Genomic DNA, 15,193 nt, shown 5'->3' on the forward strand with positions numbered 1-15,193 from the left:
TGGTGGTGGCACAAAGTCCTCTCTCCATGCCTCCCAAGCCAGTTAACTTCTTCAGTCTGATACTTTTGAACACAAACCAGAGATTTTCTTTTTTTACCCTTAAATTAAATATTTGCTGCTTTTCTTAAAATCTTCTATGAAAGACCATTGACTGCTACCCATGTCTCAGCAGTTTGTGGGGTTCATTTTCTTTTAGGGTTGCAAACTCAGCAGTGTCTGTTTCCAGAGCGTCCTTCATCTCTCTCGCAGCACCTGCTGAGCTTGTAAATAGGTTTCTGCCCTACACAGACCAAGAGGAGTTGGGAGAAATGGAAGTAAAGTTCTAAGGAATAGGGTAAAGCTCGAGATGAGAAGACCTAAAAACCTCAGAAAATAAGACGGAGAGGCTGTTAGGAACAACACTGAGATCTATTTAGATGGAGTAACACAGGTGTCTAGTAATTGATTAAATTTAAGACACAGATCGAGATTGACTTTACAGAGCTGAGACTGTCTCGTCTACAGCTTAGGCAAAATAGTACTGGAAGCTTCAGTTGGGTGTTTGTAGTCAAAAATATGAATGCAGTTAATAGCATCATGTTATTATGTGAAATGCTTCTGGAGGAAGATAAACAATTTCAGTTTGTTATGGTTTTCTTTCCCATATGGCACAAGTGGGCCCAGGACCAAATTGGCTCTCAGCAGAAAGGTTCCATGTCCGCACTCATTCAGCAGGTCATATTTAACCAATTTTAATACCTTTCCTGTACACCCACTGGTGGATCCATTCCAATCAACACTCCACAGATAAAGTTCTTTTATGACACTTCATTTTTATGCTCCTTGACTCTTCTGCTGCTCATGGCATTGTTGTTGAATATTCCTTTGTAGCTGATATGCTTCCTGTCTCTCTGTGCTAGTATTTATGCCGAGTTATTATTTCCAAAAGCTAAATTTTGAGCACTCTCACCTCATTCCAAATTTCCTAAGAAAAAGCAGAAACATTACAATAATTCTCATGAAATTCCAAACAAATAGATCAATTAAACAACACTTGCATGGTTCAGAAAGACAAAGAAATATTCATGCTCACATCAAAGAATGACCCAATTGTACTTGACTCTCCTTTTTGTTTTTGTATCCCCTGTTTTCATTGCAAGTTATGTTTTTGCGTTTTCCCAGTCTATCCAGATCAGGCAAGAAACATTTTCAAAAGTACATGGCCACTGAAGGATGCAGCTAGGCACCTACCCAAGCAGGTGAAATCCCATAAAATTTTCTTGGGTGCTTATGCACCTTCGAAAATCTGCTTTTGAACATTTCAGAACAAGAGCTTATCTTTCCTCATAAACAACAAGCATTTGTGAGTGTCATTAAAAACTACAGGACTGGCAAGGATTTGGTTAAAAGACACGAGGATAAAATCAAACATAAACCCAGGGTGTAACTGGAGATTAGAAATCTGAAGAAAAGAGATTAATACTTCTGGAAGTTTAGGAAAATGGGGGGGAAAAAAGCGCTTCAAGATAACTTTGTTTTCTGGCATTGCTTCCAAAACATCTCAGCTGAATTCCAATGTTTTTCTATGCAAATTCAATAGCTATGAAACATAACATACATCTTCCAGCAATAGCTGTCCCTTGTGTAACCTCGTGACTTAACGGTGCTGACAAATGTATAAACCTTTGCAAACAGGAGGACCAATGGATTTGGAAAACGTGTAGTAATAATTTAATGAAATGAAATTTTGTGTCATAATTAGAAACAAGACTTTCTTACCATTATCAGAGGCCTAGTTGTGGAGTTCAAAGATAGACTGCTAGAACACAATACTGCAAGTCATTTTTGTCTCTTTCTGCTATGGAAAAAAAGGGGAAAACTTTCATGCCTCTCCTGAAACAAACGAAAGGTCATCCTCTGAACAGTATCCAAAACTTAGCATTACACATAAATTGCTGTACTGCAGACTCCAATAGTCTGTCAGTAGTTCATCGCTCCATGCAGCAGCAGAAGGAACAAGGCTTGACAGCAAGTATTTAACTAATTGAGTCTAAATTTCTGCATTTGGAATCCCCTTAGTGTTCCAAAACAACTGCTGGCAGCAGTGGAAAGTTCAGCTGCGGATACGCATGTGTTCGCGTGAAGGTACAAAGAAAGCAAGCACCAGTTTGTTGACAGAAAGGAAGGTAGGGTCAGCCAGTGCTTCGTAACAGCCCAAGTATCCAAACTACAGCTGACAGCCTTCAAAGGGCTTACGGAGCCTCACCCAGAACTGGTCTCCCTTTTTCCCTTCTAAAAAATTTTGTGTGTTCTCCATGTTTTCTGCAAAATAAAGGACAACCTTTCCCCAGTTTGTTAGCACTGCCTTCTCTATTTGGGCTGTCTTCCCCTTCTCATCATTTGCAAGTGCATAATATTGCTCTTTCTTAACAAATAATTATCCTTTTAACACCACAAAATAATCCCAAGTTTATGGCTTGTGATCAAACTTTTCTAGTCAGCCAAGTGTTGCTGCAGAGCTGTCACTGCTCTGAATATCCTTGGCAAGCACAGCAGCCATTCCCTAGTGGTACAAACACTCTCAGCTCAGGTGCTGGGACAGCTGCACGTGGCTGCCTTCCCAGAGGAAGGCATGTGGCATTAAGCAAGTAATTGTGAAAAGTGTATGGAATTAGGATGAAAGCTTCTATTTTCCCTCCACTTTATTTTCGATTTTTTGAGAGGGTTAGTAAAGCCCTTGACACTCTGTTTCTCCCACTGTGAGATTTCAAATGGGGGCACTGAGATAAGCACAGGAGGAGGCTGACTCAGCCTCTTTAGTCATCTGGAGGGTACAGGCAGAGCTACCTTTTGGAAAACTGAACTAACACACACCTACATTAGCTTATATATGTACATTTCTCCCTCCAATTTAAGGAGAAAAAGCATCTAAGATACCTTTTCCGGTACACTGAGATACTACATTAATTTCATATCTTTATATATAGACTATCAGAGGTTTTGGAAAACATTTAAAAAGGTAAAAGAAGTGAAAAACATCCTCAAATGTGATGGTTTTACAAAAGGGCAAGGATCCCTCTTTCTCTTGCTACACAACCCTGTAATGGTTTTCTTTTGCGACTCTCACTTTTAACTGAAAATTAAAGTTTTCAAGATAGCTAGAATGAATTACAGTTTGCATGTGTAACAAGTTTGATTGCAATAGGGGTTTTCACTGCTATGTTATATGAGAAAATAAAAATACAAAATATGCAGAGAAGCTGATTCAGCCTTTTCTTCAGTATAAAGAAATATTAAAATTTAGAATTCCCAATATTTGTATTTAAATAAAACTTATTCTCGCCACAGAGCAATAATGATGACTCATGGAATAAGTGCATCTCCAAGTTAGGCATTTTACTGTGTTTACACTGTGATGATTTGACTCTTTCACAGATCAGAAACTGTTCTGCAGCTGAATATCACATACAGTTTGTATTGTATTTTGAGTGGAGATGTTGGAATTTTACATTCTAGAAATTTATTAATTAAACATTGAGGATTAACACAGCATGGTCAGGAAATATAATACCAATAGTAAGCAATCAAACACCCAGATATTAATTTGTACTTTGTTCAGCTTTAACTATAAGAATGCAGCAGCTAATTCAATTGAAAAAATATCTTAATTACAGACCTTTTAGACAATTTCAATTCTATTTTTAAAGCAGAAACTACCAGATATTCAGACGATATCTATGGTTTGCAACGTGAAATCCTAATTTATATTCAGTTAACCAAGCTGAAGGAATTATTCTTCCTACTTTGACTTTCTCTCCAGAAAATCACTTTTGGATATTTTGGAATGGGACCAAGTATAAGCATGAACGGGCTGAATAAAGTCTAAAACCTGATGGCTGCTAAATATTTACATAACTTTAAAACAAATTATTGTCCTTGCTAATTTGTATTCAACAGGTAGGGAAAGAATGCTGGTGTTAACTGCATAAGAAGAAAAACTGAGATAAAACCAGAAGTCCACACAGTACATAAACACAATGTCCAAGGGAATTAATGGATTTTAAAGAACATCCTCTCCTCTTAAGCAACAGATGTTGCTGAACTGATTAAAAAAACCGAAACGTAGCTTTGTGGGTCATAAAGTGCAACCACAACTGAAAAAATGTTTAGTGGCCTTTTAATTAAAGAATAGAACCAGCACTACTATTGAAACATGAGACAGTAAATTCTCTGGGCACACCAAAGAGACTAAAGCCAATATTGATCAGACATACATGCATGATTACCTGTTCCCTCAGCTACACTAATGATATTTTGGAATCTGATTATTAAAGTAATCGAAAATTAATTTTTCAGATGGAAGAGCTTCAAGCAAAGAGTAATGTCGATGGCAGCTGAGATGCCTGGACATGTTCAGACATATGAAGGTACAAAATTTAAATATCACATTAGAATAGAAAACTCCCTTTATTCACAGTAAAACTGCACATGTAAATTCACTACTGAAATCTGTATGGTGCTTTTTCATAATGTTAAAAATATGATGACAGGAGGAAATGGAATTAATTTGAAGAAACATTCCAGTTCTTGTATTTTCTAGAAATCTGATCTTTTCTATTAATTATGTAGATTTTAATAATATCAGTCTTCCAATTAAACAATTTTAACACTGTCTGACTTATGTGCATCTAAAGTACTTCATATTTTCACAAAGTACTTCATATTTTCACACTAATTTTACACAAATTCACTTCCTACATTTTTGTGGTTATTGTTGCTGAAGACTGATCATTGTAGCAAGGCGAACTGGACTGTGACATTTTAAGAAGAGAGGAAAAAGAGGCAATAACCTAATGCATGTCCTGGACTAAACCTAAGCATGTCAGTCTACACAATGTGCCATTACTAAAAAATCCAAAGAAGTCAGAAACATTAAGAAAAAACTTTAACACTTTCATAAAAGAAAAAGAGATGACACTCTTCAGCAGCTTCTTCCAGGGGCTGTATGGGTATGCATTCTTCTCTAAAACAGAAGAAAGTTACTCTAAGGGAAAGCTTTTCAACAGAATTCTTCTAAAATATAGGTAAGAGAGGGCTAAAGCATTCTCTATCAATAATAATTCTTTGATCTTTTTTGTTCCCTTAACATCATGGATTTTATCCAAATAACAATAGGTTATGAGTCACAGGACACATATATAAGGTATGTTTATATTACCAGTTAAATGCATATTTTTTAAAAGTTTTATGGGATGTGTGAAATACGCTGAAGCAGGAAAAAAAACAACTGTGCAATGTAACAAGTGTTCTTAATGTTTCTTTATTAGTTTATAGCGGCTAATAATGATCTGCCTCTCACATTTCAGAGCAAAGCTACTGATACACAGCCCCTTATTTGCATTGGTTTCCCTTGGGAAGTTAAGAACAGTTACATTCAATACAGAATTACACTTCTTGCAGTTAATGTAATGTGTAAATTCACAAACTTCTTCAAACATGATGTATAAAGAAAGGAAGGAATCCCTAGAGTCTACAGCACTCATGCATTACCTGGTTTTCTATGTTTTCCTATACATTTATTTTCTTTTTTTTCTATACAAGTCTTCTCCAGCATTGTCAGATCTCTATTCTCGAAGACAACAAAATGTTACAAAAAGTCTCAACTTGGACGTGCTAAAAAATCAAATCATAACTGAATAACTGTCTGACTAGAAGTAAACTTTTGTGCTTAATGAGGTTTAATTAAGAATATAGTCAGAGGATACTGTTAATTTTTATACTTGTTTGTGTCCTATAGGAGCAAGGGATACCACACAGAAATTCAAACCTGCCTGGCATTGCTTTGTCTTGATTAAAATTCAGCACATTAAACAGGTTAGATCCATGGCTACATGACATACCAGAACCAGATATCTTCCAATTTCAGATCAACAGTGTATTGCAAGGGTTCATTTTGACCTACACTCTAATTCAGTGCATTCTGAGAGCTAAAACTTTGTTAGAAAGAAGCATTAATGAACCGCAACACAACACAGAGCTTCAGCTGAAACTTCTGAATTGTGGAATTAAATCAAAATAATGCTTTCAATTTAGCAGCAGCACATCTGACCAAGACTAAAGGGATGATGAAGTCAGTAAAATCCTCTAAAATAATCTTCATGTACAGAATGGCACTGTTGAATTATGTTATGCAATGCCATGAAGTACGTGAATTGTGACGGGTGGAATGATGGAGTGAACAAAAAGATGCATTCACAATGAGACCTGAGGCAGACAAGTTATTAGTCAAAAGGCATCTTATGTGATAATTTTAATACTTAAAAAAGGTAGTAACTTTAAAAGCCCTATACTTCACATCTTAGATAAGAGCTCTCACTTCTGTAAATATTAATCAGTATCTCTAGAGTAAACCCCTTATTATACTGAGTTGAAAGACACATGAGTCAGTTGAATCCCTCTTCTGGAAGATGCTTGAGGGAGTGTAGTCAAATTCCTGCTTCACTCAAATATTCAGGTGTGGATGTTACTGCTTCAGACTCTGTATTTTGCTTTGCCATGATCATTGATAACACATATATGCTGAAAAAAATAGAACAGTGATTGCAAAAGCATAGTTACATTATTGATTATAAATTAATTTTTCAGAAATACTTCGGCTTGGCCAATCTAGTGATCTTACAATTACTCTTTCCAGAGATCTGGAAGTGAATTCTGATTTCACTTTCTAGCTACAGCAAGTTTTTCCACTTGGAATTCCCAGCTTTGAGGTCCGTCCTGGGAGTACCGCAAGAAGCAAAGGCAAGGTTTGCACCTTTGTTCCATCCTCACCTCTCTGAGAAAAGGGGCAGGCAACACAGCATTCAGACAACCCGTCTGACTTGTGGCTGTTTCACTCCTGCAGCTGTCTCTGCACATACGGGGAACGGTGGACCTGAGAAGTCCTAGGCTCACCTCAGATGGAATTATAGCAGAGGTATGACTTCTGCTCTTAGGGGGAAGAGATGGGAAGGAACTTTCTCAGTGCTGAGCAGGGACTCCTTTGTATTATTTGAGGCTTTGCAGGGAATTCTGCACTTACTCAAAGGATCCCAAATCCCAACCACGTCAAAGACATACCTCCTCAGAGCTGAAAGGAGGAGGTAAATGATGGGGTATTTGTGGGAATAAATATGGGAAAAGTAAACCAGTTACTTTTTAAACAACTTTTTTTACAGGAAACTTACGTTTAGATCTCTGAAGTGCTCGTTGTAGTCTAAGGCATAACCTACCACAAATAAATCTGGAATTTCAAATCCGTAATCTGTATTGAGACAAATAACAAACACCATCAATACAAGATCAGTGGCAATTATAAGCCCTTAATTCATGAGTTGGTTCTCAACGAGCAAACTCTACATATATGTAGTCAGTTGAGGTTATGCTACTTTTGACTCTGAGACATCAAGGTCAGCAGCAGCCCCATAACCAGTTGCCAGTCATAGACTATTTGTGACAGGGATGTGAATAGTCAGGGGAGAGTAGGAGAGGTGTGTACAATTATCACTGGCACATTGTGGAAGGAAGCAAGAATCAGAGCTGGAAAATTCTGCTTGTGTTTGGAAGCTCTGTTGGTATATGTGTGTGATGGCAACTGTCCAGTATCACAGTAATGACACAAAAATGTACGATTTTAAACCAGAAGTAACTTTCAGAGATCTAGATATTGTTCTGCTGAGAATAGCAAAAACTACTTTGTATATTACACTACCAAAACATTTCAAATGCTTCTTAAATTAAAGCCTCAACCTTATGAAGATTCATGAACATGGTTAACAAAGTAAATGCATGCAGTGTAGGTGAATTATACATGTCATACATCTGAAGCTAAGTACAGGGATGCATCTTTTTGACTGTGAAGGTCTGTGCAGTATCAGCACTATATGCAACAAGTTAGACTCTTTCCAAATTGTTCACTAAGTAGCTAGAGAAAAACCCAGTCTTAGAGACACAAAAATAGGTCCGCACAAAAAATTTTACAGCTATTCAAGTAAGGAATTTATTCAGCTGGGAAAAAATGGGGGTAATAGACACTTTGGAATTGTAAATTTGGGTGAGGAAATGAGACAGCACTATCACTGATTTACAAAAAGATCTCTGATGCTTAATAAAATTCATCACAGTTTGAATAAACAAGGATAAAACCTGTTTCATTTTACAAGTTAATACATGCTACCCTTAATGAAGTAATTTTATTGCCTTTTTTATATGTTTATCATCAGTGAATCCAGTCAAATATATACTTTAATTTACTGAATTAAATTCTGAATGTTAAAAATACCACTCCACTGTATAAAAAGTTGTACAACAAAATGTTTGGGTCACAGTTCGAACTACTGAGCCAGAACTTCAGGGCTATGCTCAACATTTAAGTAACTTTTGCTTCATAAAGTTTCCCTCTCTCCCACATCCCAAATCAAGACCCTTCATGCTGCCTCCTGGTACTCACCTGCCTACTCTCCTTTTACCCTCCTCTCCAACTCAGCTGACCAGAGCCTTCTTCAGTAGCAAATACTGGTTGGTCTCTTCTAGATGTCTCTATTCTTTCTGTATTTAGCCACATACCTCTTATTACATCATTTATTCTAAATAAGTCTAAAATTACAATAGCTTGGTATAGCTCCATTTATGCTTTCATCATAGTATAGTAAAAGGACCAGTAATTCAGAGAGAAGTGGTGCTGGTATGACACGAACAGAGCAGCAGGAGAAAGTTTAAAAAGCCCAGTTTATCTTTTGCTTTTTGGGGGGTGGGATTTAATTATAATAACAGTAGTTACCCTTTAGAAAAATACTTTTCAAAAAATTAATTAGAAGTGTTACTCTGATTAAAAAAATGTAAAACTTGCAAATACCTATATAATAAAACATCTTTCACATTCAGATGGAATCCTTCAGCTCCTCCAAAGAGATGCAATGAAGAAGGAAAAAGAAGAAATGCACATTCTCTTCTATACAGTTTGTCAGAGACAGACGATAAAACACTCGCCTTTCGTGGATAAAATAAAACCCTTCTAAATTTCCCTATAAAGTTAGTACTCTGCAGAAAACATAAGGAGGCTAGGCTTTCCAAACCACAGTTATACAAATCCTTCCATTGAATCCTGTAGTCCCATTGACAACTGATATTTTTCAATGCTTCTAGCAGTCCACAGAATGATATGAAAGGTAAGTGATAAGAGTAGTGGTAACTTCTTTTACAGTCATGTACAGATTTTTACAACAACACTTACAATCTGGTCTGTACCCATCAGGCCGAGATGTTCTTTTCACCAACAAACTGTAATTAAAAATAAAATAAACCGTTTAAATCTAGATACGTCACTGAATAACATGCATAAAAACTCTTCCCTTTATCAAAAAACTTCTGAGCCATGTGAATCCCTGCTCTCATTCTGCTTCCCTTCCTGACAACGTCCTGAGGGCAGGGAAGAGGTGGGTGTGTTCCCCTTCCAAGTCCATCAGTGCCAGCCTTGAAATGGCTAGAGGGTCATTGTCACTGCAGAACAATACAAAAGCATTTCCTCTCCTTTCCTCCACCCTCCCCTTAGTGACTCAAGCAGCTCCTCTGCACAGCTCCCCATGCAAGAGTACAGCATCGAATTAAAGCAGGATCTCAGAATGGGAACCTCCACCGCAAATAGGTTAGACTAGACTAATTAATTACTATTTTGTGATTGTTCTACTCACCTTGCCACTTTAATCATTTTTGGTTTGTATTTTTCTATAGTATTAAGCAGAACCTTCATGGTCCTTCCAGTTCCAACAATATCCTTACAAAATATGAAAAATAGAGCAAGTAAAACACAAAGAAAAGCTGAAAAGAGGAAATTTGGACAATGACCGAGCAGTTCCACCTTCTTATTTTGTGGAGATGATTTATTTTTCCCAGTGCATTGTAAGCCACATCCAAAAAAGGTTATAACTGAGCTTACACTCTTCGAAGCAAGCATTTTCTATTCATAAAATAATCAGTTCAAGGACTGTCCACTTCCTCTTGAAAACAGCTATGTTGCAAGTATTTGGGATGTAACATGGGACTGGAGATGACTTTACTGGGGGCTGTAAGGATGCAGGGACTAGACTTTTCATATCAAGATCACAGCATGTCAACATCTCTCCAAGTCAGGACTAAATCTACCCTATTTGTTGTTTTCTTAGTCCAGTACAAATGTGGTTTCTCCAGAGCTGCCGTACCCAACATCATCAATGAGATCGGTAGGTACCTGGCTACAAAACCGACCAGGACATGGAGAGCAGCTGTTGTTCCTGAACTCTGTGGGTGTGGATTTTTCATTATCAACGCCTTGCCTCTGCTCCCCAGCTGTCTAATAGCATTAACAAAATTTTCTTTGGACATTTTTAATTTCTGTTACGGTAGCTAGAATTAACAAATATAGAGCTCCTATCAGCTGTTCAGGTAACCAGCCATCCCTGTGGATGATGACTTTTTTCCCACTCTTTGCTAGGAGAAGACATTCCAACATTATACAGTTCCTTCATTACACTCTCCAGCTTACATCCCACAGACTGGGTCTGAAATGCCAGGCAGATCCTGATGTGCTCTCTAACTGTACCAGTTCCTTATTCAACATTTTCAAAGAGAATCACTTATATTAATTTGAAGCACCAATGAGGTGATACATTCTTTCCTCTACAACTGAACACTGTTGTTGACCCACAACAGCTCTGTGATGGGCAGTCCCCCAGGGGACAGTGCTGGATGGAGAGTTGGATGCAGGAGCTGGGGATGGGACTTGAGGGAATGACTGACACTCCCAACCACCCTGTGAACAACCCTGAAGCTGTAAAGCATGTTCAGGGTTACTATTTCAAAGTCATGCACCTGAGAAGTGCAGGGCATCACTGCAGTTGATTCACTGTCCTCCAAGGAACAGAACAACTTGCAGAACATGAGCAGATGAAACCACAGAAAGAACAAATCAAATGATGCAGAAACAAAGACTTCTGGGTATCACAAGGCCGAGCACTAATTAGAGTGACAGCAATGCAGTTTGATCCCTCACACAATTGCAAAAAGACTGAGAGGCCATTAAGCAAATCAACCCCTCTCCCTCTTCACCACCTCCCAGCTAAAGAAGTGTAAACACAGACAGGCTTTAGAAACTGAACACCCTGTCATGACTAGACTGTGTGACTATCTAAGTAAAATATGACATAAGCACCAAGCTTACCTCCACAATTAGAACATTCTGGAAGAAACAAACAAAAAGTAATACAATTACACAATATTCACATACTAAAAGAAACAAATACTTGAAAAAGTGAAATGAAGACAGATTCATGTGCATATGTACAACACAGTAGGACACAAGGAGTTTCCTGTTTCATTTTTGTGCCCTGAAAAAGAGCCAGCCATAAGAGCAAGCCCTGCAGTCAGGGGCTACAACTTAATTCAGTTCTGTCTAGATTATCCTCTTTGTCCAAGAACGGATGTAGCTTTGGAAAATAAAATTAGATGGAAGAAATCCAAATGGAATGAGCTTCACTTCATCCCAGTGTCTCTAGCCATGTACTACAGTGTACCCTACAGTTCACTAAAATATTATTTCCAATGTTAATATGAGACTACAGCAATAATATTCTTTCTCTGAAATAGATGCTCTTCCTCCCTCCACCCACGCCCCAGCAACCTCACAGTAAAGGATTACAGGCTAGGTTGCACCACCCAATCTCACGCTGGGAAGCACCCTCTTTCTCTTCAAATACTGCTGCTGAAATCAGTATTATTTGAAGAGAAGGGGAGTGATCCAGCCAAGAGCAGTGATGTCAGGCTTTATGACAGCATCATCACACAGGCTGATCTTTTTGATGAAATGGTTCATCACTGTTCCACAAATCATAGTATCTAAGGAGACTTCTGTTCTTCTATTAAAAGCAGTAATAAGATGCAATGTCCTTATTAGAAGAAATAAAAATGTATTTATTAGTAAGCATTATCATAGGCATGTTCAAAAGTTCTTACAATCTTGCATTAAGCTCTACTGTCTGAAGTGAAACCTGCAGTAGGCAAGAAGAAAGTTATTTCATAAATACCTTTATCTATCTATCAATGTATACATCTTACACACGTGTTCACGCTGTATGTTCTGCAAAACCTCAAGACCAGTTTCGTATCCATGCGGTATTCACCAGACTAGCTTACACTCTGCTTCCTTTCTATCAAGCTTGTTGGCTTTGCTACACCCATAACGTGGAGACTGTCTAACTTCCTTTTCCATCAGAGAATCCCAAGGTTGAGAGTTCTGAGAAAGACTCAAACGCATGGAGAAGGAGTGTGTGAAGGGAGCATCCTGACAAACAGCACACCTTTGACACTTTCATTAACTGATATGTAAATAATTTTTAATCTTCAAAACAGAAATTATTAATATAGATTATCCATATTTATATTCACACTGCAGTTCCTCCTAACACTCACAGTGCTTGGTAGGGAGACAAAGCATGCTTCATGCATCAACCACTGCAGAAACATGTTACCACACACTGTATTATACCTGGATGCTTCTGAAATGGCAAAACACTTGGTAAAGGTGTGGAGGGAACTCCCGGTAGTGGTTGAGCAAATGTCAGCAATGGAGATATCACTCAAGAAAGCCACTAATTTAGACTGAGCTCTGCTGGAATGTATATTAATCTTGGAGGGTGGCTCCTTTTTGGTGTTTTCATAACAGGTTTCACTGGTGGTTATCCTGCTTGGCACTCCTGACTTTCAACCTCTCAGCTGCTGACACAAACAACTCTGTATCTGAAACACCTAGTCCTGTGGAGGTAAAAAGTCAAAGGCCTCTTAACAACAAAAGTCCAAAGATGCCCTGCCTCTAGAAACTTCTTCAAGAAAGAAGAGAAGTATGTCAGTCATTTAGATAAGATGAAGAGACCAAAACCATGTTCAGGAGAAGCTTATGACAGGTGTGCAGGAACACATTTGCTTGAAGGAAGCCATTTGGATCCAAAAATGGTTTGGCTCTCATCTGGCTTCCTGGATGAAGTCATAACTAGGAAAAACAGTTCCAAAGACTAGCTCAGGACACCTGGGTTTGGGGCATAAGCAAATCACCTGATTCAGTCAGTGGACATCTGAAGATTACATGTCTAACTACCCCCAGTGAACCTGTGCAGCTGGTGGTGATATATGTAAATATTTATGTGTTTATACACACACACACACACACACACACATATATGATATATATGATACAGGGAGAGAGCAGAAGAGTTGATAAGGAAAGAACCTCACCAGAACTAAAGATGGAAATGAACTCCTTCAGTACCAGGAAACCAGTTCAGGATGACTGTGAGTTGCAAGGTAAGAGAGGCTGACCTACCCTCAGCCTGACATCCTGACTCATTCTGTGCATCTTTTACTGCTCTTCACACTGCTGGCAAGAACTTTACTCCCAACAGAAAAGCACAGACCTTCTAATGACAAGACCTATCCAGTAGCTATGGCACGAAATGGGACCCCAAATTTGACACAGCAGAGGGCTGCACAGTCCTGCCTTAGCAGTGTCAGGCTGCTCACCCCTGGAGTGAAGGGGAGCCACGAGCTCAGGACAGTAACACAGCTGGCACTGCAGGGGCCTCACCAGCCCAGGCTCAGCCCACGGAGCCCCAGCGAGGAGAGCAGGCAGACCTGAGACTTGTTCAACCAAGAGTGGATATCATCAGGTGAGTTCATGGTGATGAGGCAGATGTGAGGCCAAGCTGGGATGTCAATCCACAGGTTGGGATCAGGTCCAGTGAGAGTAACCATGATGAAACACAGTCCACTGAACTGCAGGCAGGTCCACAGCGATGAGACAAGTTTGATGAAGTAAGTCTACAAGTCAGAGTCTGGATCAATGTTTGCAGTAACATACAGGCATGGCTGCAGCTGAGCTGAAGGTCGATACCAACACAGCAAAGCTCAGGTCTGGTCCAGGGCTGAGCTGAACTGCCGCTCCTGTGCCCACAGGTGTGGGTGGGGGCCCCAAGAGACACAGGTCATGGCCATTAAAGGCCTATTAGTGCACACGAGGCTGTGACAGATTGAAAGAAAAGCACAGTCCTGAGACATATCATTGATTGACAAATGGGTTTCTTTGCTACCACTGTTGCTTCAGCTATTCTGTCAAGATCAGAAGTAAGGATTCTCTTGACTGCTTGCAAGTGGTAATGACAAAATTGGACAGAATGAGGGGACAACAGCCTCCCTGGCCATGGAATTGGGATTAACCAATAGGGAGAGGCAGACCTTACTATTTAACTTGCAAGAAAAAAAAATAATCATGGGGCTGAAGAGACCGTGAAAGTCATCAAGACTATTCTGTTGGTCCAAAGAATCAACTTTAAACTATCCCTCACAGATATCTGATTAACCTGTTCTAGAACATGATGAGGACTTCAGATCTTCCCCAGGCAATGTGTCTCAGTGCCTCATTATCTAAGAACAAACGTACAGTTAGAAAACTTCTATTGATATTTGGCCTGAACTTGTTTTGCAGTGGACATAGAAAAAGCTTTATTTTCTTCTCTTTTTTTTTCTTCTATATTTGGAGAAAGACATATTTCCCCAGTTTCATCTTGTTCAGATTAAATAACTCCTATTTATTCAACATCTTCTCACAAGTTATATTTCCTAGCTTTCTGATCACTCTTTTGTTCTCCTCTGGAACCTATCCAACTTGTCAGAATCCTTCTCCAGTTGTGGGGTCCCAAACCAGAAAGAAGCCTTTTCCAGTGCCGAGAAGAATAAAAGAACCATTTTGTACACTTTACAAATAATCTTCCTTTCTATATATTCCAGTACAACAGTTACATCCTTTATAAAGATACGCTGGTGTCTCATGTGCAACTTGTGATCCACCTATTGTCTCCAGTTCAGAACTGCTGCTGAGTCAGTCCTCCCTCACTTCCATTTATGCAAAAGATTAATTCTATACAAACACAGAAGTTAGTGTTCATCTTTATTGTCATTACATGTCATTCTTTCAACCAAATTCTTAAAATAATTGCTTAAGATCTTAATATCTTGTAGTATTTTTCCAGGTAGTATTTTTCCAGGTAGTATGACTAGCATTACATGCTAATTCCATCTTTCAGTCAGGAACTAAATATTGTACAGTCCCTGGAGAACATGCTTTAATGCACCTAGTCTGACAGTGAAGCATAATTAA

At 38.7% G+C, this 15,193-nt stretch overlaps 1 protein-coding gene across 4 annotated transcripts in view; it reads right to left on the bottom strand.

Annotated features, from left to right (window-relative positions):
• Positions 1 to 5,280: 5,280 nt before the first annotated feature.
• Positions 5,281 to 15,193, bottom strand: part of PRTFDC1 (phosphoribosyl transferase domain containing 1) — a 46,126-nt gene continuing 36,213 nt past the window's right edge. For 2 of the 4 annotated variants that reach the window (XM_017817103.1, XM_017817101.1), the window contains 5 exons: positions 11,210 to 11,227; positions 9,705 to 9,787; positions 9,248 to 9,294; positions 7,203 to 7,279; positions 5,281 to 6,558 (listed from right to left, as the gene is read on the bottom strand). In XM_017817103.1, the coding sequence (XP_017672592.1) occupies positions 6,511 to 6,558; positions 7,203 to 7,279; positions 9,248 to 9,294; positions 9,705 to 9,787; positions 11,210 to 11,227 (273 nt within the window). In that variant the 3' untranslated portion in view covers positions 5,281 to 6,510. The remainder of the gene's footprint in view (positions 6,559 to 7,202; positions 7,280 to 9,247; positions 9,295 to 9,704; positions 9,788 to 11,209; positions 11,228 to 15,193) is intronic. The other 2 variants (XM_017817104.1, XM_017817102.1) reach the window with 1 other exon arrangement.

This window comes from Lepidothrix coronata, unplaced genomic scaffold (assembly GCF_001604755.1).
Source record: "Lepidothrix coronata isolate B3197 unplaced genomic scaffold, Lepidothrix_coronata-1.0 Scaffold59, whole genome shotgun sequence".
NCBI classification, from domain to species: Eukaryota; Metazoa; Chordata; class Aves; order Passeriformes; family Pipridae; genus Lepidothrix; species Lepidothrix coronata.